The 25,177-nt window shown below is 35.3% G+C and overlaps 1 protein-coding gene across 1 annotated transcript in view; it reads left to right on the forward strand.

Moving 5' to 3' along the window:
• The window catches only part of EPN2 (epsin 2), a 93,061-nt gene that overhangs the window by 48,855 nt on the left and 19,029 nt on the right, over positions 1-25,177 (forward strand). Inside the window, 3 exon segments of the mRNA XM_074203620.1 lie at positions 14,284-14,396; positions 16,303-16,395; positions 16,749-16,908. Of these exon segments, the coding sequence (XP_074059721.1) occupies positions 14,284-14,396; positions 16,303-16,395; positions 16,749-16,908 (366 nt within the window).

Raw genomic sequence — 25,177 nt, forward strand, 5'->3', positions numbered from 1 at the left:
TAGAAGCACTGAATGGAATTTTGCAGAGAAGCAGCTTTAGACTTGTGAGGAGCAACTTCATAAATTTAGAGTTATGAGCTAACATGAAATGGACTGCCTCAGGAAGACATAGGTTTCCCTTCATTGAATTCTTCAGTCAGAGACTAGGTACATTTGAAAAGATAGGTGCAGGTTTATTAGATGATCTTGAAGGTCTATTATTATTATTATATTAATGATCTACCTTTCATGGAATTAGAAATTATTAAAATGTTTTCATTAGGGCCATTAAGAAATGGGAATTGAAAGGAACAGGATTGGACCTCAAGCTGGTTAAGATGATAGAAATTAAAACCATGGCAAGGAGAATTTGGCTTGGAATCATGGTAAGAATGCCAATTGAGGAAAATCATTCTGACAGCCAGCACTACAGTAATGGAGAGAAGGACAGAAAGATGTTCTATTCAGTTACTAAGACTAGGATGGCAGCAATAGGAATGTCCTGGAAAGGGTTGCTCCAGGCTGGGGGATAGGGAGAAAAGTCAAATAATTCCAAACTTTCCAGCTTGTGAGTAATATGATTGTGGTGTAACTGGAAGCAACCTCAGTTTCCACCCAGTCCAATTTCTTTCTTTTACAAATGAAGCAGGGAGGTCAAGTGATATGTCTAAGATCATACAGGTTAGTTTTCAGAGGTAGCATTTGATTGCAAGAACCTCTTACTCCAGACAGTGTTCTCTCCACTGGTAGCATACTACCTCTATTCCCTAGCCACAGAACCTTGGATGCAGAAGGTGTTTTAACTGAATTATCTTCTACTGAGACAGAGAAGCTTATTCAGAGATGAATTCAATGGGACATTTGAGATCATTGCTCTAAATCTAGAAGGTCATCTAGTCATCTTGAACATTTTGGGAAAGACTGCATGGTATAGTGGATAGAGAGTTGACCTCAGAATCAGGAAGTTTTGGGTTTAAAAGTTCTTTCTCTGCTGTATACTGACTGATCCCTGCACAAGCTACTTAACTCAGTGCTCCAAATAGTTTTATAAATGGTAGAGAAAGTGCCAGTTTGTGTGGGTGGAAAGTTCCTCCCTAGGAGCCCCTGATATTGATAAAAATCATAGTTCTCAGCAAAAAAAGTAGGATAGACTTAATTTTTAATTCCTTAACTTATTTCTTCTTATTATAAATTAGTGGGGCTTTACTATTTGAAGTTTTTAAAAAGCACCCTTAAAAGAATTTAATAACAAAGGTAATCATAATATAATTTCAGAAAGGCCATTCCAGTAGATACTTTCTCTCCTCTCTCTAGCTCATTACAATTCACCTTCCAACCTTATCATTCCACTGAAACTGCTTTTCTTACCAGTGATATCTAATTGTCACATTTGCTTCTTAGTATAATAGAGCTTTTTAACATTTTAGCTTCAGTAATCATTCAGAGACTGATATAACACACTGTTGGAAAAAAAAAGTAATACTCAATAAAATTATCCCCTTAACTTTTTTTTTTTAGGTTTTTGCAAGGCAAATGGGGTTAAGTGGCTTGCCCAAGGCCACACAGCTAGGTAATAAGTGTCTGAAACTAGATTTGAACTCAGGTACTCCTGACTTCAGGGCCAAATATTCCAAATACCCTTCTAACTCATTCAGAGAGCCATCTTACATAATAAATTGTAATTTTTTTTAAGATTGAGAAAAAAATCAGCACAACTGATTAAAATATGGACCACAAAAGGGATTTCATTCATGTCCTACTTGAACTTAGTAATTTTTTACATTTATTTTTTATTTTTTAGAATACAGTAGTAGTCCTTATTATCTACATTGTCATAGTTAATATGAGTATTTTTTCTTGACCATACTTCACTCTGCATCATTTCATATAGATCTTTCCATGCTTCTCTTTATTTATTACACCCTTTATTTCTTATGGTTACAGTAATAATGCATTATATTCAGGTTTGTTTAGCCCTCTTTACTTGATGAGCGTCTGCTTTGTTTCTAATTTGTAGTTATCAACCATTTTGGTGTAAATGAGGACTTTCTTCATGTCAGTGCCTTCCTTGGGATATAAAAACCCAGTAATGGGGTATCTGGTTCAAAGGGTTCAACAGTTTTGGAAAATAGTTTGGAATTATGCAGCTAAAATGACTTTTTGGTCAAAATAGACCAGTTCATAGCTTCACTAACAGTGTTTTATTAGTGTGCCTGTCATTGTACAACTATTCCAGTACTGACTAGTGACTATTTGTAAGGTGTGAGGTTTTAATTTGTATTTCTCCTATTATTAGAGATTTGGAGCATTCCTTCATGTGAATCTTTTAAGAAAAGTTTGTTCATATTCTGTGACCATTTATTTGTGTGGGAATGGTATTGCTCTTTATTTTTTCGTTAGGTTAGATTGAAACTTTTAAAATTTCCAACTTTAATTTCAGAAATAATTTTTAAAAATCTATATCTTCAGCTCTTTTTGGAGCACAGATTAAAGGGAAGACTAATGATATACATAGACAATAGGTTTTATTTTTTGGAAAAGCTAATTTTTTTCAAATAAAGTATTTTATGTTTTAGACTTTACATGCATTTATAATATTGTTTTACTGAATTCATGTGGCTGGCCTTTTACTTTATTTTTTTCCAGTTTTAGTCCATACCTACAATTTCATTTTAATAGAAGTGTTTTCATTCAAAGTTGGTTTGGTTTTCAATTTAGTTCACATTTATTAAGGGATTACTGTGTGCGGAACACAGTTCTAGGTACTTGGTACTTTAGCTCAATGAAGTCACATCCTCAGGTATCCTCTTTAATGATGCATGAATAGGAAATGTTGGTTAACCACATTGTGGGGAAGTTGCCAAACTCAGCAAGAGGAAACAGAATTTCCTTTTCTGTCACCTTTACTGTGTTGTTTTTTAAATGCAAAATTAGCTAAAATTGATAAAACTTATCATGGAGTAACTGAGAATCAGTATGACACAGTAAAAGAGCAGCAAATTTGAAGTATGAAAACCTAGGTTCATATCCCAATTTCAGTTACTAATTAACTGTAGACAAATTAGCTAACTTCTGAGGTTAGTTTTCTCACCTGTAAAAACAGAAGTACTGATTGCTACTTATCTATCTCATAGGCTTATTTTGGAGAAAGTGTTTTGTAAATTTTTAACTATGAATTGCAATTTTTGTTTGTGGAACTTATCAATAAACTTTAAGTACCGGCTATATGCTAGATAGTGTGCTAAGTATTGGAGTTAAAAAAGAGACAAAAGACTCCCCCGCCCTTAAGGACCTTACACACTAAGGGGAGCAGTATACAAACAAACATGTACAAAACAAGCTGACAGAATAAATAGGAAATAATTAACAGATAGGATTAAGAAGTTAATCCAGTTAAAAAATAGAATTTTTTTTTTGTTGGGACTTAAGGAAGAGACTTGTTCCTGAAACAGCCAGGAAGTCAGTGTCACTGAATCCAAGAACATATAACAGGGAGTAAGGTGTGAAGACTGGACAGGTAGGGGGAGCTAGGATTAAAGGATTTTGAATCTCAGTGCCTTTTATATATAATCCTAGAGGCAATAGAAAGCCATTTCATAGGAGGATGATCACATCTGCACTCTGAGAAGATCAAATGGAGGATGGATTAGAATAGAGACTTGAGGCAGGACAACCCACCTGCATACTGTTGCAGTCATCCAGATATGAAACAACTAGAGTTGAGGCAGAGTAGAGAAGGGGGTGTGTGTATTCAAGAGAATGCTAGTGAAATACAGGCCATAATAATGAGATCAAGTGAGGGTAGTTTATAGGGAGAAAAAAAGAGAGCCCAGGACAGAACACTGAGGAATGGGGTACATGATTTGGAAGAGTATTCAGCAAATTAGGAATGGTCAGGAGAACCAGGAGAGACTGATGTCCCAAAAACCTAGAGAGAAAAAATATCAAGGAGAAAGTAAACTACCCTCCAGTCTGAAGAAAGGTGAAAGAGAAGGAGAATTGATTAAAAAGATCCATTGGATCTGCCAACTAAGAAATCATTAGTAATTTGGAGAGAATTTCAGTGGAATGATGAGGTCAAAAGTAAGATGGTAAGGAGGATTGTAAAAGAGAGTGAGAGGAGAGAAAGTGGAGATGCTAACTAGCTCTTGGAGAAGTTTAGCTACAAAGGTTAGAAGACATGTATATGGTACTAGATAATGGGAATAGAAGGATCAAGAAAAGTTTTTGGGGGGCTGCTAGGTGGCACAGTGGATAGAGCACCAGCCCTGGAGTCAGGAGTACCTGAGTTCAAATCCGGACTCAGACACTTAATAATTACCTAGTTGTGTGGCCTTGGGCAAGCCACTTAACCCCCTTTGCCTTGCAAGAACCTAAAAAAAAAAAGGTTTTTTCAGGATGAGGGAGATAAGATCATGTTTGTAGGCAATAGGGAATGAGTCCATAGAGATGGAGAAACTGAAAATAAGTGAAAAAATGGGGGATGTCAGTGGGGGCAATTTATTGGAGAAATGGATTGAATGAGATTACTTGAACAAGTGGAGGGGTTAGCCTTGGAAAGAAAGAACTAAGGCAGAAATCAGTAGTCTTTAAATGTACTTTGAAGCCATTGAATTTTCTCATCCTAGCGCCTCATTTTGTGGGAATGGAGATAATGATGAGTTTTCAAAGGATTTGTTAGCAAAACACAAATTCTAGTGGGTTCGAGCAAAGCTCAAGAAGGTTTCAAGTACAGGCCCAGTGCAATGAGTCTGTCATTTGAGATTTGGTTTAGCCAGATCCATAGAAGGTTATCACCTGATGATATATCTATAGTTATATCAATTATATCTTTAATGTGTGTATATACATAAACTTATGTATGTATAAACAAACACACATCTCACCTGGACTGCAATAGCTCACAAACTCCTAAGATTTAAAGAAGGGAACAAAACTAAACTCTCTTTGAGGAATAGAGAATTATTTTACTCTCATCAGTGGATGCAATATTCTCAATAATGAATTTATAGATCTTGAAAGTAAGTATCTAGTGGATAAGTAGGCAAATAAGTGACCCAATTCAAATTAAATAATATGAAGGATATATCTCTCTTGAATTTGAAAGGTAGAGATCAGATAGAAAAAAAATTTTCCTAAATATGAAAAAATGTCTGGTATAATATTGGAGGTCTTTTATTGCTGAATAAATTAATGTTAGTGAGAAAAATAGAAAAAATATCTTTAGTTTTTTCTTTTGATTTTTAAACTGTAAATAATAGTACTGCAATTTTTAATCATTCCTTAATTATAGAAATTGAAGCCTTTAGCAGTTTCCAGATGGTTTTAAGTCATGAAAAAATATAGCATCAGTAAACATTGTATAGAAGTCCTCATAACTGGTAGCAGAAAGAGATGAGAAGATTGAATCTTTTAGTGATTGGCTGAACTTGGAAAAGCTTTCTTTACTCCCCAGAGAGTGGGTTAGGGAGAAATCAGGCCAATAACATTTATCCCAGTGGTAACAACTATTCTAGACTATTCTTTCCATGTAGTGTAGAGAGTAATGAACCTTAGAATTCTTAAAAACAATTACAAAGCTGGGCTTAATAGGTCAGAATTGATCTATTCAGGCCCATCTTACATAAACATCTGAGTTAACTGTCATGTGCAATGGCATAAAAGGTTCTTTGTGTGATAAAGATACTGTTACTAAGGCAATAACCTTTATGCTAGAATCCTTGCAACTAAGACATGTTGTGTAGTGCTCAGCTGATATACAAGGGCTGATGACTATGAATACTGATGCCAGTGAAATTTAAAACTATATTAATTGACTAAAATTGTAACAATGAGGACATTCTCATGGAACTTCTCTTTTAATATATTAGGCCATTTATGGTATAGTTCCGAGCATCTTTTAAATGCAATTCATTTTGCTAATAGAACATTTAAAAATATTTATAGTAAATTCAAGATTGCCAATAAACTTAGAAGATAAGAGAGGTCTCATTTGTCTAGTGTGTTTCTATTCAGAATTATCTACAATTAACTGCTGGTATTGTTGAATGGTATTTACAGTAGGGAATAGTGAAGTGATGTTTTTCCTGGGGGGAAATGATTATAATTTTTCAAGGCATTTGAGGTGTGAAACTGATATTCTAGTCTTTTTCTGTAAAAAAAATTCCATTTCCTTTCTTTTTTAATTCTTTATTCTCTTAAAAAAAACAACATAAAGGACTACTCAGTTCTTTGTCTTTTTGGCTCCATCTGTTATGAACTCTGTCTTCCTTTTTATGGTAATTTGGGCATCCTTGTTTAAAAAAATGAAATTAGCTAATAGAGTGTTTATTTTATTATTCTTAAAAAAATGGGGGCAGCTGGGTGGCACAGTGAATAGAGCATTGGCCTAGGAGTTGGGAGGACCTTCATTCAAATCCAGCCACAGATATTTAATAATTATCTAGCTGTGTGACCTTGGGCAAGTCACTTAATCCCATTGCCTTGCAAAAAAATCCAATTCTTCTCTTTGTCAGTGGGGGGTGGGAGGAGAAAAGGTAGCTAGAAAAATGTGGAACTCAGTCTTACAAAAAAAGAATGATGAAAACTATCTCTACATGTAAATGCAAACAAGAAAAAGCAATTACTGATTTTGTTAATGAATTCAGTTTTATTTGTTTTGTTCTTAGCATTTTTATTTTTAGGGTTCTTTGCTTTATTGGATGTTTTCCCCCTTTTTTTTTAAAGTTGCTTGCCTAAGTCATTAATCTTTTGCTTCTTCTTTTTATTCTTTTTTGTTTTTTGCAAGGCAATGGGGTTAAGTGGCTTGCCCAAGTCCACACAGCTAGGTAATTATTAAGTGTCTGAGGCTGCATTTGAATTCAGGTCCTCCTGACTCCAGGGCTGGTGCTCTATCCACTGCACCACCTAGCTGCCCCTGCTTCTTTCTTGTTGAAAATTATTTTTAAAGAGATAAATTTATCTGCTTTGCAGTGTTTTGACTTTGTCTTAAAAGTTTTGGTATATTACCATTTCCATTGATAGAATGTTCTTGTTGTTTTTATAATGTAACCTACATAGGGTTATACTATTTAAATCTGAATATTTTTCTTCATGTTACTTTTGTTGATAAATTTTTTTGTCATGGTCAGTAAGAAATATTTAATATATCTGTTTCTCTGCATTTATTTCTGAGTTTTCAGTTTTTGCAAATATACTGAGAAATATATATATATATATATATATATATATATATATATATATATATATATATATTCCTTTTGATTGCCATTCACTGATTGCCAGAGAGCTTACAGTTAACCTTTCCAGTCACCTATAGTTTCCTATAGTTTGGCCTGTCTCACCATTACCCACCCATCCCAAACTTGGATCCCATGCCAAACACTTTCTACACCATGACATATTGACCCACCTCCTTTCCAACTTTATTGTTTTCTCCTCATGCTTGTATTTTTATCTTCACTCAGCATAGTAGCTGGCACATAGTAAGCACTTTTAACTCAGATTAATCTAAATCCGAAAGGGGCACATTAAAAATAAGGTTTTCCAGTCTGTTTATCCCTTTGGTTCATTTAGCCTTTCCTTTATTTAGATTCTTTGTTATTTGGTGTATTTACACACACACTTTTCATATTGATATTATTTTACTATTTATGGTATCTTTAAACATAATATTTTCCTGCTTAGCCCTTTTTATCATGTATTTCTCTGAGATTGGTGGTTACCACAATTTTTTTTTTTTTTTTTTTAGGTTTTTGCAAGGCAATGGGGTAAAATGGCTTGCCCAAGGCCACATGGCTAGGTAATTATTAAGTGTCTGAGACCGGATTTGAACCCAGGTACTCCTGACTCCAGGGCCGGTGCTTTATCCACTGCGCCACCTAGCTGCCCCATCACAATCTTTTAGTTACTTTTATTGGTGATAATTTTTATTATGTTGTGCCCAGTAAGATATATTTAATATTTGGTTTTCTGCATTTATTTCTGAGATTTTCAGCTTTTGTTAATGTGTTGAGAAATACATATATTCATTTTGATTCTCATTCACTCACTTAACTCTTTGTGAGTCCTTATGTTTCAAGTGGGTTTCTTGTAAACTGCACATTGTTGGATTCCAGTCTCTTACTCTCCTCTTTGAATTCATGCTATTCATAGTTATGATTATTGAAATAGTTGTGTTTTTTCTTGCATCATATAAATTCATATAATGTTTTCTTTCTTTCCTCTTTTATCCCCGCCTCAAATTATAAGGAAAAAAGGTGGTGGAAGAAACCAGGATTAATGCTACTTTTTGGAATAGTCTACTCTTTTGTCTTTTCCGTTCTTTATCCTCAGATTTAAATTAATGGGCCTTAGCCTTGCCTTCTTTTAATGCTCCCTTTCTAATCTGTCTTCTGTAACTTAAGGTTTTTTGTGACTATTCATTTCCCAACTTTGCCTTCCCTATTAACTCCTTTTTCCTTTTTCGACTCCTGCATATTTTCTCTCTCCCTCCTTTTTTTCTTAAAGCCTGGCTCTCCCTATCGAGATTTACTCTTGCTGGAAATGCATCAGCCATACATGGGATTCACTGCACTGTTGACATACACTGAAATTTTGACCTCCATTTCTGACCTATGTGAGCTCATCCTTCCTTAGCCTGGTACTCTCACCAGTCCCTACTTGCTCTTTTATCACCAGATTGGGGTGACCCAGACTAGGGTATTACCAGATTGATGCTGCACTTGGTGAAGATATCTCAGCTTTAGCCCTTTTGTATAGCACAAATTCCCAAACTCAAGTGATCTACCGGCCTTTTTCTTTCTAGTGAGAGGAATTACAAAAAGTGTGTATGCTGCCCCACTTAACTTCAGAGAGACATCCCATATAGTAAGGGGAAAGACAGGAGACATCAGCATGACCAATCAGTGCATCAAAAAAGTTTGAAAATATATTCAATGGAGGAAGCTAGGTGCTGACAAGGATCAAGCACTGGCCTTGGAGTCAGGAGGACCTGAGTTCAAATTTGGTCTCAGACACTTAATAATTGCCTGGCTATGTGATCTTGGGCAAGCCACTCTTAACCCCATTGCCTTAAAAATAGATAGATAGATGAAAGAAAGATCTATTCAGTGTTATGAACTATTATCTCTTCAGTCAAAAATGTGAGGTGAGGGCATCTTCTAATAGCCCTTTCAAACTATGCTTATTCATTACAATTTTACAACATTCACTATGTGGTTATTCTTTATGTTTACATTGCTGTAGTCTTCGCTTTTATTGCTCTCTTGACTGTGCTTACTTCACTGTGTTTATTCATGGAGATATTTCCATGTTCCTTTGTATTCGTTATTTCTTACAGAGATACAGTAATACTTTATTATATTCATGTACCACAGTTTGTTTAACCATTTTCCAAACAGTGGGCTCCTTTACTTTGTTTCTATTGCTTTGCTAACACAAAAAGAGCTGTGCTAAATATTTTGGGTGTTATGAGGCCTCCTTGGGGGTTTAAGAGATTAATTCTATTACTTTAGGATTAATAGGATCTTTAGAAGGATATGGGCCCATTATTTGCATAATTCCAAATTTCTTTCAAAAATGATTATTAGGGCTTCATAGATTCACCAATAATGCTTATCTTTCTATAATATGTGCCTATCTTTCTACAACCCCTCCAATATTGACTTTTTTTCTTTTGTTATCTTTCTCAGTTTACAGGGGTGTGGTTGTTTTGTCCTTTTGTGATTTCATGTCTAGGAATTGCTGTAGAAAAGTTCATGTATTTAAATAGTGAAAAGTTCTGTCAGGAACGGAGTGGGAAGATTATATAATGTTTGATATCACTTTTGGCACTTATGGCATATGTATTTGAATTAAATAGCACATAGGTTGTATAGATAGATATTTGCTAAATACCAGCTTTGTGTCCTGAGATTTTGGGATACTATAGGGGAGAATGAATAAATAAAAGATAAAATTTTTGCAGAACTCTATTGTGGGTTAGTTTTAATTCATGCTAATGATTCAGGCTTGGGATTGGAAAGTAATGAAATAAGACATTAATGGTTCAAAGAATTCAATTTAAAAATTTTAGTTGTAAGAAAGGATTTAAAAAGATGTAGTTACTAAATATACATTAGATAATACTTTTCTTTGCTTTTGCATTCACCTGGGCTACAAAATTAGATTGGTCAGTCAAGAAACATTTTATTAAGGGGTGGCTAGGTGGCGTAGTGGATAGAGCACTGGCCTTGGAGTCATGAGTACCTGGATTCAAATCTGACCTCAGACACTTGATAATTACCTAGCCGTGTGGCCTTGGGCAAGCCATTTAACCCCATTGCCTTGCAAAATCTGAAAAAAAAGAAACATTTATTAAGTATAGGGAATGGCACCTAGTTGGTATAGTGTGTAGAACACTGACCTTGGAGTCAAGAGGAAGGGAATTCAAATATGACCTCAGACACTTGACCCTTACTAGCTGGGTGACCTTGGGCAAGTCATTTAATATTATTTCTTACAACCAGGGCCATCTCCAGTTGTCCTGATTCATATCTGGTCACTGGACCCAGATGGCTCTGGAGGAGAAAGTAAGGCTAACAACTTAGCACATCCCCCTCACTCATTCAAGTTTATGTGCTTGTCATGGCATTACCTTCATGATGGTCTTCTTCGAAAATGAAGGACCAAAAGAGAACAAACCAATATTAAGTATAGGGATACACAAGCATTGTGCTATGTGCTACAGATATAAATAAGAAAAAGTTCATGCCCTCAAGATCTTTACAGTCAAATGGAATAAGACAATATAGAAAAGAATGCTAAAAGGGATAGAGGGAAGAAGCCACTAAAGGATACCCTACAAAGGGGCATGATATTTTATGGATTCCAAACCAAATAGAAACACTGATGTAAAATGAGAAGTTACTCAGAAAGTTCTGAGGTTTGGGAGTAGTTTATTGCTTTATCCTCCAACCCTTTCTAATCAGGCAGCTTGAAGGAGTTGAGAAAGTGTTGAATATCAGAAACTAAGTTAATCTTCATGGTGATAAGATTTCTGGGATCAGCTCCTTCCTGGGGAAGGCATGATGTTCCCTGGAGTACAAGTCAAGCAAAAAAAAATCACACATGGAAAATGAAGAAACAAATGATACCAAAGTTGTGAACCTTTGTAAGAAGCAAAAACTTGGGTTAGGTGGACCATGGGTCTGATTCAAGAAGGTATTTTTGATGGTGTTCTTGGGAGGTTAGCTAGGAAATAGCTCTTGTTGGGACATGATGAAGTTCAAAGAAGCAGTGTAGTTCGTGGAGGACAATATAAAATTTTTTAAAAAATCTTAATATCTGGGGCAATTTACAGTGAGTCTCAATGAAAACTTCAGTAGGGAACAGGGCAGCAATTAGAAACATCAGGACCATAAGCAGTAATGATAGATTCTAACACAGTTAGCAGTCCCAATCAAGAGTTAGGGTCATCTATAGTAGGGTAGCTAAGATACCTACAACCATTTTTTTTAAATAAAAAAGATATTTTGAATTTTACAAATTTTTTCCCCTAATCCTGCCCCCCCCCCCACCAGAAAGCAGTCTGTTAGTCTTTACATTGTTTCCATGTACAACCTCTTCTTATTGAGACTCACCCCTTATTCATCAGTATTGATGGGTTCACCAGCCAAGACCTCCCCTTCCCAGGAGCACTATTAGGGAGATGATGCTAAATTGTTGCCTTTTTTGAGGTCTTTACTTGAGGAGGGTTTTTTTCCCTGTGAGGGCTGAATGAATACTACTCAAATTCATGCAAGGACTGGGTCCATCACAAAATCTATTAGGTGAATTCCTGTTTTTTTTCAAGTGAGTTAATGATTATTCACAGTTGTGCCTCCTAACAATTCCATCCTTTGCTTCCCCAAATTTTTTCTAAGAAGGAGTTCTTTGAGCCCCATCCAAAGGGGGGTAGATTTGCCAATTAAGGGTAAGCTGAATTACTTAGCTAAGTAGCATAGAATCTTGACACAGCAAAAACTTCAAGGCCCAGAAGTATGAAGGAGATCAAGACTATGTCTAAAAGTAAACAAGTCTTCCTGTAGCCTTGATCTAAGGAAACCTTCAGAATGGAATGTTAGTCACCTTCCCTACAATAGTACTGATTTCTCACAGCTCACAGCTTCCTTGAGGTGGGACATTAAACTATGAGAGGCAGCAAGTTATAGCAATCAGGTTAACTTAGGAAATTTTATAAAGGGTCTTGGTCACACAACTAGTAGCGGGCAGAGGCAGGATTCAAACCTAAATTTCTCCTAATTTGGTTTCCTCCCCATCTTTCAAGGTAGAAAGAGAATAAGCAAAAGAGATTAAGGGGGAAAAATTGTAGTATATGGGAAGATTTTGAGAGGGATAGAAAGGCGAGTGTGACTTGAATAAAATGTCTGCTTGATGCCTATGGAGAAGAAAAGCACTTCTACATTTAGGAACCTTAAACAGGGGACAGCAATCTTTATTTCCAATAGTGATTTGCCAAATGGACTAGCATAGCGGGAGGTAGACTGCTGGTAGGTAACTTAGAATGTTGCAGTAATTTAAGTTGCATTTAAATGAGAGTGTATATAGTAAGGTGTGGTATGCAATTGGTATAGATTATTTCATGAAACATTTCAAATGAATTTTAGACAGAGAGAGTAAAGAAGCCTGATTTCAAGAAACCCAAAGAATGGTGGTAACTAAGAAAAATGAGTTAGTTTATGAGTTAATAGTTTATGAGGAAAACGAGTGATTTTAATGATACTGAGTATGAGATGATGAGGATAGTCAAATTTGAGTTCTATAATTTGTTCAATAATTGGAGTTGAAGATAGCCCCTCTTTTCTGAGGTTTTGAGATACTACCTCTTTTCTCCCTTAGGGGACTGACTCTTGTTCTCATTTGCTGGCTATCATACCTCCTAACTCTGGATGCTTCCCAAGGCTCTTTAGGAACTTTTTTCTCTTCTCTCTATACTTTCACTTGCTGACCTTTTCAGCTTCCATAAACTTAGTTATCTCTGTCACTGACAGATCCATATATACAACCTTCTTCCACTGAGTTATAATCCAGTATCACTAGCTACCTATTTCAAATTGTATGCCTTTTAGACAGCTTAAACTTAGTCTATTTAACAGCTCATCTCTTACCTCCAATTTGCCCCACATTTGAATTTTTCTCAAGAGTATCACTACCATTCCATTGTTCCAGGTTGTGGTCTCGGCATTTTCCTCAACTTTCCTCTTATACTGCATAGCCAAATTTTATTGTGTCTACTTTTACAACATTTCTAGTTTCCATTGCCTTTTCACTATACACAAAACTTACCTTAGTTGAGGTCCTCTTCACCTTTAAGAATCTGAACTATTGCAGTCGCCTCCTAATGGTCTCCTGCCATGTTTTTCCTCTTGCTAATCATCTATACAGCTGCCAAAGTGATTTTCCTTAAGTACAGCTCAGGCCATGTGATTCACCTACTCAATAAACTCTAGTTACTCCCTATAGCTTCTAGGAAAAAACAAACTCTTCTGTTGCAATCTGATTCCAGACTTACCTTTTCAGTATCTTAAAAGATTCTCCCCTTCCTATATACTCTTTAGTCTAACTACACTGGCTTTCTTGTGATACTCTATGTCCCATCTCTGTGGTTTTTCACCATCTTTTCCATTTGCCTGGAATATACTTATCCCTATGCTTCATAGAATATCTTGTTTTCTTCAAGACTGAACTCAGTCTTCAACTTCTACATAAATATTTTTGCCTCATCTATCCACTGCCCGATCTGCCTAAATCACCACCCATTTATTTTGTATTTATTCTTCATATACACATGTAGTTTCACATGATAGAATGTAAGCTCATTGAGGGCAGAAACTGTTCAGATTTTGTCTTTGTATCCCGAGAGCCTAAAATAGTTCCTGACATATAGAAGATACCTTTTATTAGTGCTTGTTGATTGCTTGGTTATTTTGTTCATTCTTTCAGGAAGTAGATTTTATCATAAGTAAATACCCTTAATCTTTTTGAAGTTGTATATTTCCTTCAGCCTCATGTGACTGTTATTTATTGTGAAGATTAATGATCTTAAAAATAATTATTCTTTTTATTCTTTGATAGGTACTTTACATATATCCATATTCATCTACTATCTGTATTTACCGTTTGAGATTCATTATTACTTTCTTTATAAACTTATTTATATTTTAAAGATTTGGCAAATCTCTTGGAATGGGGACAAAAGTAGGTTGCATTAAATCACCTTATGATCTTTTGCCTGTGGTAACTTTTGTCTTGTTGCTTCAACAGCTACCTCCCCTCGTGTTTCTTCAGAGCTGGAACAGGCCCGACCTCAGACAAGTGGAGAAGAGGAACTTCAGCTACAGCTCGCATTAGCAATGAGCAGAGAAGTTGCAGAGCAGGTCAGTTATCTGAGCAGCTTATCTATCTATCTATCTATCTATTCATTTATTCATTCATTCATCTATTTATCTATTTACCTATTCATTCATTAATTTATTACTTATTTATTACATGCTTTTGGGTACATATGGTATTCTAGGCAACATGAAATTACAAAGGAAGGAGCCATCATAACTTCTGTAATGAAGGCGTTTTAGGATTCTGTTTCTATTGATCATGTGTTCATAATTCCCATAGCCCCACTGTATGGGAATTGTCTGGAAGGGAGCTTGCACCTAGGTAAGGATTGTGAGTAAGTCCTGAGGAGAGAAAAGGCAAAAAGAAAAAAAAACAGTCAAGATCATATTTTAGAACCATTGTTACAAAAAAAGATAATACTTTTTCCTCCAAAATAAGTTAATTGGTAAAGTATTTTAAATTTCTCCTATTAAAGGGTAATTTTTCAAGGGAATTAGAGCCCTATTAAATGAGTCATTCTTTATTCATTTAGATTTATTGCAGACATTAGGCATACCTCCCTAAGCCTGCATTTTAAGATAGAGTTGTAACATTAATACTCTCTGATGATCCATTCTAAACGAATACTGTCCATTGCATTGGTCCTTGGATGGACATCAAAGAATGCTCATGGGCAGGATATTTTGCTTAGCTTAAAGCTTTTCAGCTATATCTAAGAGTAAGCTCTGTCAAATGGGACATAGGGGTTTAGTGGGGAAGTTAAGTGGTACAGGGTTGAGGAACAAGGGTACAAAACAAATGACAAGAGGATGCCAAAAAAAACAAGCTTAACCTATTTTAATATTTCCTAGAGCTGTCTCTGAACAAGTGGAATCAAAGTCACTAATGATAAGATTAGGGTATCACAATGAACATACAGGTAAATTGGGTTAAACTACTGGGTCTATACCCTGAAGAGATGATGAAAAAGGGTAAAAACATCACTTGTACAAAAATATTCATAGCAGCCCTGTTTGTGGTGGCAAAGAATTGGAAGTCAAGTAAATGTCTTTCAATTGGGGAATGGCTTAGCAAACTGTGGTATATGTATGTGATGGAACACTATTGTTCTTTTTTTTTTTTTTTTTTGGCTAGGCAATGGGGTTAAGTGGTTTGCCCAAGGCCACACCGCCAGGTAATTATTAAGTGTCTGAGGCAGCATTTGAACTCAGGTCCTCCTGACTTCCGGGTGGGTGCTTTATCCACTGCACCACCTAGCTGCCCTGAACACTATTGTTCTATTAGAAACTAGGAGGGATGGGAATTCAGGGAAGCCTGGAGGGATTTGCATGAACTGATGCTGAGTGAGATGAGCAGAACCAGAAGAACATTGCGCACCCTAACAGCAACATGGGGGCGATGATTAATCTTGATGGACTCACTCATTCCATCAGTGCAACAATCAGGGATAATTTAGGGCTGTCTGCAATGGAGAATACCATCTGTATCTAGAGAAAGAACTGTGGAGTTTGAACAAAGACCAAGGACTATTAACTTTAAAAAAAACTGATATCTTATTGTCTGATCTTGCTATCTTTTCTACTTTATGTTTCTTCCTTAAGGATATGATTTCTCTCTTAGCACATTCAATTTGGATAAATGTATACCATGAAAACAATGTAAAGATTGGCAAATTGCCTTTTGTGGGGGATAGGGGGAGGGAAGTAAGATTAGGGGAAAAATTATGAAACTCAAAATAGTAATAATAATATAATCAAAATAATAATCTTTAACAGATAAATTGGGGTAACACAATGAACATCTAAGTCTTAATTCCATGAGGCAAAAAATCATGGTCCTCAAATCTTTGCAAAAATGTAACTTCATATGAATAAGGTTTTTTAAAACTTAAATGTTGTCACTTATTATTGTAATAAAATCAATTCCAAATGTCCTTGTATGTTTTAGGAAGAACGTCTCAGACGGGGAGATGATCTAAGATTACAGATGGCTCTGGAAGAAAGTCGTAGAGACACTGTTAAAATTCCAAGAAAGAAAGAGGTAAAATTAGCAATTCAGTAATAATAATAATTTGTGAAAAATTCTCTGCCTTTATACTCATTTGGTCCTGACATTTAACTAGGTTATATAATTGTTTTCTAAAATTATAATTACCTGAATTTAGCTTAGTAGAATTTCATTTTAGACATTATGGAATTGTTTTCATTAAAAAAATTTTATCTTCTGTAAGCAAGAATCACTTTAATGAAGTTTGAAGTTAGCAAAAGCTCTACCAATGTTTTTTTTTTGTTTGTTTGAGTAGTTATTTTTATTTTGTTTCATTTTTTTTTTTTTTTGGATGTTTTTGTGAGTTTTGTTTGGACTAAGAAAGCATTGGTTTCTCTCCCCCACAGCATAATACTCTGTTGGATTTGATGGATGCCCTACCCAACTCAGCTGCTGCCCCTCAGAAAGAAGAACCGTGGGGAACATCAACTGTACCCAACCAAACTGACCCCTGGGGAGGAACTGCAACTACAACATCAACTACTTCTGACCCTTGGCAATCATTTGGTAAAAAAGACCTTTAGCCATATTTGATAATTGCACATTAAAAAGGGCTTGGGTTTTTAACAAGTTTCTTTTTAGCTCTTATTTCTTAATTGACTTGCTTTGTTCATAATTTTTAAACTGACTTAGTGGTTCATGATTAATAGTTTGAAATGATCTAATCAGTTACTATAAAATAAAAAACTAGTGATGTTGACTATAATTTTAAACATATATTTCTTTACATTTTGAAAACGGTCTTCATTTAGTTATTATTTTTCCTAGTGGAAGGAAGTAATGGCTTGCTTAGTCTACAATTCTTTTCCAGTTTCTCTCCTGTCTCATCTATCTCATCTATCTCAGATATTTCAACCAGCAATTTAGATAAAGAAATTGTAATAGTACTAGTCATCTGAATCATTACAATGATGTTACTTAACATTACTACTAATGTGCTATCCATCCCCAGAGAAAGAACAGATTGAAACATAATTTTTTTTACTTTATTTTTGGGTTAGGGTAGTGGGATTTGTTTTGGTCTGTATTTTCTTTCACAGCATGACTATTATGGAAATGTTTTACATGACCCCAAAAAGTTATGTTGAAGGCCTGTTTTGGAAGTTGACTGTGGCTACTTAACAACAAGAATTATTTATTTGAACCTCATAGAGATAAACATGTATTTTCTAGTATTTTTTTTAACAAGCTGTATCGTTCTTATCAATACCCTTTTTTCTAGTTTGTTTGATTATCATCGTGAGTCTTGCTTAGATGCTTCTTTCTTTTTTTTTTATGGTTCTCTTCCACTTTAGAAATTATATTACCTGACTTTCCAAATTCAGATAAAAGCAGCAAATAAAGTTCCTTTCTTCCAATGTTCCCCCCCACTTTAGGATGTTTATGGTGAACCCAAGAGAGTAGAACACATTGCTTAGTTGAACTCTTCATTTCTCCCTATGACAAGTGTTCCCTTGTATTCAGAACTAACCCCAGGTTTTGTTTTGTTTTTTTGCGCAACATTTATAGGAAGTAGAAAATTTACAAGAATAATACCCATGATTTATGCATAGTATCATGTGGTTAGTTGTACTATATTTAGTTGTGTATGGCAATATTATAAAGTTATTAACTGTGCTTTTGATCTACCCTGAAATAAAAATACTATCTTTTCTTGGCAGTTAGCCTCCCAACCCTAGTGCTATTATTCAATTTTAAACATGAAAACTTTTTTGTTGTGTTGACAGTGCATCAAGATCAATCTTAAATAAAATTTTTGAAAAGATTATTAAATATTTTGTAAGCACTGAAGCAAAAAGATATAGGTATCACACTACATACACATCAGCATGGGTACACTAACAACAAGACATGATAACCTAAACTCATTTCCTTTGTTGGTAATAGTTACTGTACTAGACAAGGCAATAAACATTATTTAGAAGAATTTTATAGATAGAATAAGAGAAGATATTTATATTGTACTTTGCTAAGCACTTTGGAGAAGTTTAGTGCTACTACTTTTTTCATTTTGCTGTTGAGAAAATGGAGGCTAATGGATTCATTGATTTGTTCTAGGTCTGAGCTAGTAGGTGTATGAGGCTAAACTTGACCCAGTGTTCTATCTGCTGAGCCACCAGATGTTTCTGGATATGTTAATTGTAGCCAAATACATGAATAAATTTCTCATGACATCCCTGTAGATGCAGTGAAGACAAACTGCTCATTCAGATATTAATGGGCATTTTCAACTTGTAGGTGAAGTCAAGTTAACAAACATTTATTAATGCTTGTTAATTATATTATTATCATGTCCTAGACACTGGGCTAATGCCAGGGATTTTAAGGAAGGCAAAAAAACAGTCTCCACTCTCTAGAGGTCACATTCTTTTTTTTTTTTTTTTTGCAAGGCAATGGAGTTAAGTGGCTTGTCCAAGGCCATACAGGTAGGTAATTATTAAGTGTCTGAGACCGGATTTGAACCCAGGTACTGCTCTATCCACTACTCCATCTAGCTGCTCCTAGGTCACATTCTAATGATGGACACACACAACTATAAAAACAGGATATAATTTAGGAGGATCCTGTATTTTTATTTCAGGCTAGATCAAAAGCAAAGTTAGCTCAGACCTAGAACAAATCACTGAATCTGTTAGCCTCCATTTTTAAAAAAAATTTTTTTCTTTAGATTTTTTCCAAGGCAAATGGGGTTAAGTGGCTTGCCCAAGGCCACACAGCTAGGTAATTATTAAGTGTCTGAGACTGGATTTGAACCCAGGTACTCCTGACTCCAAGGCCGGTGCTTTATCCACTACGCCACCTAGCCACCCCCTAGCCTCCATTTTTGAGAAAGGTGATAGTGAAACTTGAAAGAAGCCAGGGAATGAATACAGGAGATGGTGAAGAAGCTGAAGGAAATTTCCAGGCAGGATAGCAGCCAGTGAAAATGTTCAGAATTGGGAGATGGATGTCTTGTTTGAGAAATGGCAAGAAGGTCAGTATCACAGTATCAGAAAGTGTGGGAGAGGCTTATAGTGTAAGAAGATTGGAAAAGTCGGAAGGAGCAAGATCATCAAGGGCTTTAAAAGCCAAACCCAAGATTTTATAATTGATCCTAGAGCTATTACAAAGGTCTCTGATGGCACAACATAGGATTTTTTTCCTTGACCCTGAATTGATGAACATTTTCATTTCCAACTTGGATAATGGTCTAGAAAGCCACATGTCACATTTGCAGATAATTTAAACCTAAAAGAAATAGTTGATTTATTATTCTCTGATAAATATCTGAGTGACAGAAGTAAGATTCAAGAATGTCTTGTCAGATTAGAATTAGAGGTTCAAACTAATTTATAGGAATTAATATAAATAGGTAAAATAGTAATGTAAAGGAAAGTAACAGCATAGGCATAAATTGAGACCTGTCATTGGAAAGTTCATATACAAAAGACCTGGGGAGTTTAGTTGACTGCAAATTCATTATGAATCAGCAGTGTGTTATGACTGCTAATACAAGTCATGCAACTTGGTATATAGATAATGCAAAGAATATTGCACAAGTAGTTGCAATACCCAAGTTCTAGTCTCAGCAACATGTCTTACTCTGCATGTGGGAAAATTACTCAATGTCTCTGAACCTCAATTTCCTCATTCTATAATATAAATGAAAATAATCACAAAATGAACTGTCTTGCAAAATAAGTTAGCTCCCTTCCTGTTGGTAGAAATGTTCCAGAAGAAATTGGATGCTCCCCTGTCAGGTATATTGATAAGGGAAATCCTATATATAAGGCATAAATTAAATTACTATTTTCAAGTACCAAAATTATGTGATTTCATTAAATTTCTTTTGTAGCATCAGGAAACACCCATGATCTATTTTCTCAGGAGTGTGTGCCTAAGAGAGCAGATTTTTTTTAAAACTTCTTTTAATTTAGTTTTTCAATTAACAAAAAATTGATTTTCTCTCACTTCCACCATGCCCTCCATTAGGAAAAAAAAAGAAAAAACCCAAACTTTCCTAATATTTTTTTGCTTTTGCTTGAACATATATATTCAAGCAAAAACAAATTTCTACATTAACTATGTCCAAGAAAAAAATGTATCTTTTCTTTTTCTTGAATCATTACCATTTTGTCAGGAGATGGATAATATTCTTCACTATTAGTCCTTTGGAATAGAGGTTGGTCAATGGTTTTATTACTTCTTAAGACTTTTGAAGATATTTAATTTTACAGTGTTGCTGTTATTATAGAAACAGTTCTCACTTATCTCCACATCAGTTCCTATATATTCTTAGGTCTCTGAAATCATCCCTAGCATAATTTCTTACAGCACAATAGTATTCCATTACATTAATATACCTTAATTTTTTTCAGCCACTCCCTAAATGACCATTACTCTTTTAGATTCTAGTTTCTTGCCACAGCTCCAAATATCTTCCTGAATGGTTTCAGAGTAGCAGTAAAAGAAATGACAGAAATTAGAAAGAACTTTTAAGGAAGAAATCAATGTAATGTAGCAAGATATGTAGAATTTATAATAACAACAACAGCAACAACAACAATAATAATAATAATGGGTTTTTTACAGTTAAATGCTATGAAAGTTCTTCAACATTCATCTACTTGCATATTTATAAGTTACACATTTTTCTACCACCCTCCCTTCCCATCTCATCTCCCCTCAGTGAGGAATAGTCTGGTGAAAGTTGTGTTATGTATATTTGTGTTTAACATGTTTACAAAATAGTCATTTTGTGTATGAGGAATTAGAACTAAGGGAAAAGAAAGAAAGCCAAGGGATAGTAAGGAAAAATCTTAAGAGTTTTTAAATAGTATCCATTCAGATTCTATGGGGGGTTTTTTGGTTTATTTTTCTTGGGGTGTGAATGGTGCCGTCCATAGAAAGTAGGTAAGTTTAAAAAGGACAGACATTATCCAAAACAGTAGGTTCTCATGGGGACAAAAAGAATTGGTAAAAAATACAGAGACAGAAAGAAAATTAATTGAACAAAATTAGTGTCATTCTGGAGGAATGGCCTGTGACCTTATGGCTGTAGAATGTGTCAAGAGAGCACCAAGAAGACTCTCTAGAAGAGTCCCTATGGTAGAGGCATTCGAGTTTTGGATCTTGAATCATGAGACCTGTATTTAAACCCCCTCTCTGATATTTACTAGCTATATCATCACGGACAAGACAGTAAGTTTTTTGGAGCCTTGTCTTTCTCATCTATATAACAGGAATAATAAAACTTGTCTTAACTCACATAGCTGTTTTGAGGAAAGCACTTTGCAAACCATAAAGCATTATATAACTGAGTTATTATTAGTGAAATACCATATGTCTATTGTAATGACCCCAGTGCTTCCCTTTTTCACTAAAAGAAGAAGTCTGCGGGAAACTCAAAAAAAATCATGCTTGGGCAGGGGAGTCATCCACAGAATAAAAACAACCTTTTCTTGCCAAAGCAAAGACTTTGAACATCAACTAACTTCCAGTTCCCTAGAAGTTTTTCCTCACCCCTCTAGCATGAATCATAAAGTATCAATTCTCACTGCCTTGATTGGGAGGTTTGGTACTGCCTAGATCCAGAGAACAATGCTTAAAAAAAATTAGACTTTTTACTAGCTGGGTCGAGGGTGCCCAATTTCCTGCAGTAACTCAGCTGGGTTATACCAGATTGCCCAGCAGACAAGAAGAGATGCTTTTAATTAATTTTGAAATTAAATTTTAATTAATATTTTAATTAAAAGTCACTAAAGACACTAAGTCACCAGTGTTGACAGCTGACACACATGCCTAACAAAAATATTGTATTTTTCCTACCTAGTTATTGTGTATTTTGCACAGCACAGAGTAACCTTTACTTAATTCTTGAGCACTCTCTTGAAAGTCTAACCTTAATTCTGATCAGTTTTATATTGTATGTAACAACTTAAATGCTTTCATATTTTAAAACTCGTTTGAGCATTATATCAAGCAAGCACCACTATTGCTGTATGCCAGCCACTGAGCTAGGGATTGACAATCAAAAACAATGCCTAAGTTCTTTGGAGAGAATACATCTAAAGCAGTAGAAAGTAGATACATAAAGTCACAGAATTTTAGTTGGCAAGACTTCAGTAAGCTATCCAACCAGAAGGAATCCCTTCAGTATAACATAGCCACAAAGCAGTCATTCAGCCTTTATTTGAAAACTTCTTTAAGAAGAAATCTATTATCTCCTGAAGTAGTCTGTTCCACATTTCTTGTGGAAGTTTTTCCTGATATCAAGACTAAATTTGTCTCCTTGCAATCTGTTTTCTTAGGCCAAAGAGAATAAATCTGATCTCCCCCTCCCCCCAATTTCATACACAAAGACTAGAAGTCTTATACAGACTCAAAACCTTTAATTCTTGCCCAGCTTATTAGTGCCTTTAAACTGTGGCTACCCATCTTATCATTATCATTAATACGTTTTGGGAAACTTAAGATCCAAGAGAAGTGGCTGCTTTCCTATGGTCACATAGCATGTAATAACACACAAGAACTATAATCTGTTTTCTGGAGTTCTAATCTGATGTACAATTCATTATGGCAAACTGCTTCTGAATTCTAATTCATTTGCTAAGGCTTCCTGAAGTTGTGAGGTTTTTAGGATCAATTTTAAAGTCTTATTTTTTTAAACTGAAAAATTATATTCAAAACCTCAGAGTAGTAAAAATCATCCATGGCAGATCTTATGACTCCCAACTTCATTATAGCACATAATGATCCTTTATTTCATCTCATCAGTTATGTTAAATGGCCTAAGAGGTTGTGATGTTGAATTTCTGAGTCTAAATAATGACAAACCCACTACTGAGCTTCTTTTTAGTTCTTTTTCATTTTTCTGTGATACAATAAATTATAAAGATTAGTGGAACTCTTCATAAATGATTTTAGTTTTACTGTTCTCTCTTTTCTCTCTGCTCATGAAAGAACAAAAGATGTTTTGAAAGCTACTATTTGTGACAAGGAATATCATTAGCATTTTTTTGCATTACATCATGGAAGATAACTCAGCTCAAATGCAATTGAAGGAGAATTTAAGGGTTGGAATAAAGGAAGTCAGAGTCAGCCAGGTCATTGTGGCATTTCCTTTTCTATTCTAGAAATGCAAAGTCGCCAGCTGTTAAGTGAGCTAACAACATAGTGATTCAGAAGGTCTTTGGTTAGTTCCGGTCCTCCTTCCTGTTGAGGAAAACACATGAATTTCTTCCCATTTCTCATCTGCCCCTCCCCCTTGCCTGCTTTAAGAAAAGAGCACAGAGGGCCATTTTTTAGCCTAGTATGCAGCAGGTGTTCTTATTTACTTGATAGTGACCTCTTGCATCAAGTCCCATTCTTTTGACTTATTGCTTCCTATGAGTTTCTCCTGCTTTTAACATTCTTTCTTACTCATCCTTTTCTTTGTCTCTGTAAATATATAACTGAAGATAAAAGATAGGGCAAAATGAGGCAACAAAGAAAACTGATTCCTTATGAATAGATTACTGCTGATTTTGGAGGGTATTTTTTTTGTTTGGGGGTTTTTTGGTTCAGATCAAGAATTCATCAATAAGAGAGAGTTCCCATTTTGGATAATGTTTACTTTTCATTTTTTTTTTTTAGTCTTTTGACATTTTATTTGTTTCCCAATTATATACAATAGTAATATGTACCCATCATTTTTTGCAAGGCTCTGAATTCTACAATTTCCCCCCCCCACACCTCCCTGCCCCCCCCCCCCCCCCAGTCTGTCTTGACAGTCTCTACATTGTTTCCATGCCATACACTGATGTAAACTGAATGTTATATAGCTTTCATTTTTGGACATCAGGGAGGTGACAAGCCTGTGAATTGAATTTGAATGAGGGGTATGCTGATTTTGGAGGGGATTTCTTGTTTGTTTGGGGGTTTTTTTGGTTCAGATAAAAAATTCATCAATAGAGTTCCCATTTTGGATAATGTTTGTCTTTCATTTTTGAACAAGGCTATGACATCAGGGAGGTAACAACCCTTGAATTGAATTTGAATGAGGGGTATGCTGGGCTAAGTCACCAGCCTCACTTTCCTCTCTAGAGCCATCTGGGTCCAGTGGCCAGATATAAATTAGGATGACTGGAGATGGTCCTGGATGTGAGGCAGTCAGGGTTAAGTTACTTGGCCATGGTCACACAGCTAGTAAGAGTTAAGTGCCTGAGATCAGATTCGAACTCCTGTCCTGCTGACTCCAAGGCCAATGCTCTTATCAATTGCAACAGTACAGAAATACAGATTGGAAATCACCTGGAGCTTCAGAAAGAATACAAAGAGAGTTACTGAGAGATTGGGTGATTTGCCTGTGGTAACATACCTATAGTATGATTTAATCCAAAGATCTTCCTGATTCTAAGACCAACTCATCCCTGTACCACACTATTTCTAACTTAGGTTTTATCCGTAATAAACATTTTTTGTACATACTGGGCTGTACTGCAGACCACTCTGCCATTTCTTGCCTTTGGAATTCATAGAATGATTAAAAATAGAAATAGTCATTTCATACTTTGCTAGTGCTCAGATTTCTAGCTACTTAAATCACCTAAAACTCAGCCAGAAGCTGAAGTGAATGGGTGGGTGGGGCATCCCAAAGCCTGTGGGAGAGATGTGGAGTCAAGGTCCAAAATGAATGAAAATGATTTAAGATCTGGGGATAGAATACAAAAGCATATCAAGAGTGGGAAGTTGTTTTGGGAAGTTACAGAGCCTGTTTACTTTGTTTTTATTGCCTATAAAGTTAAGATTATTGAAT

The sequence above is a fragment of the Macrotis lagotis genome, chromosome X, assembly GCF_037893015.1.
Source record: "Macrotis lagotis isolate mMagLag1 chromosome X, bilby.v1.9.chrom.fasta, whole genome shotgun sequence".
In the NCBI taxonomy this organism is placed as follows: domain Eukaryota; kingdom Metazoa; phylum Chordata; class Mammalia; order Peramelemorphia; family Peramelidae; genus Macrotis; species Macrotis lagotis.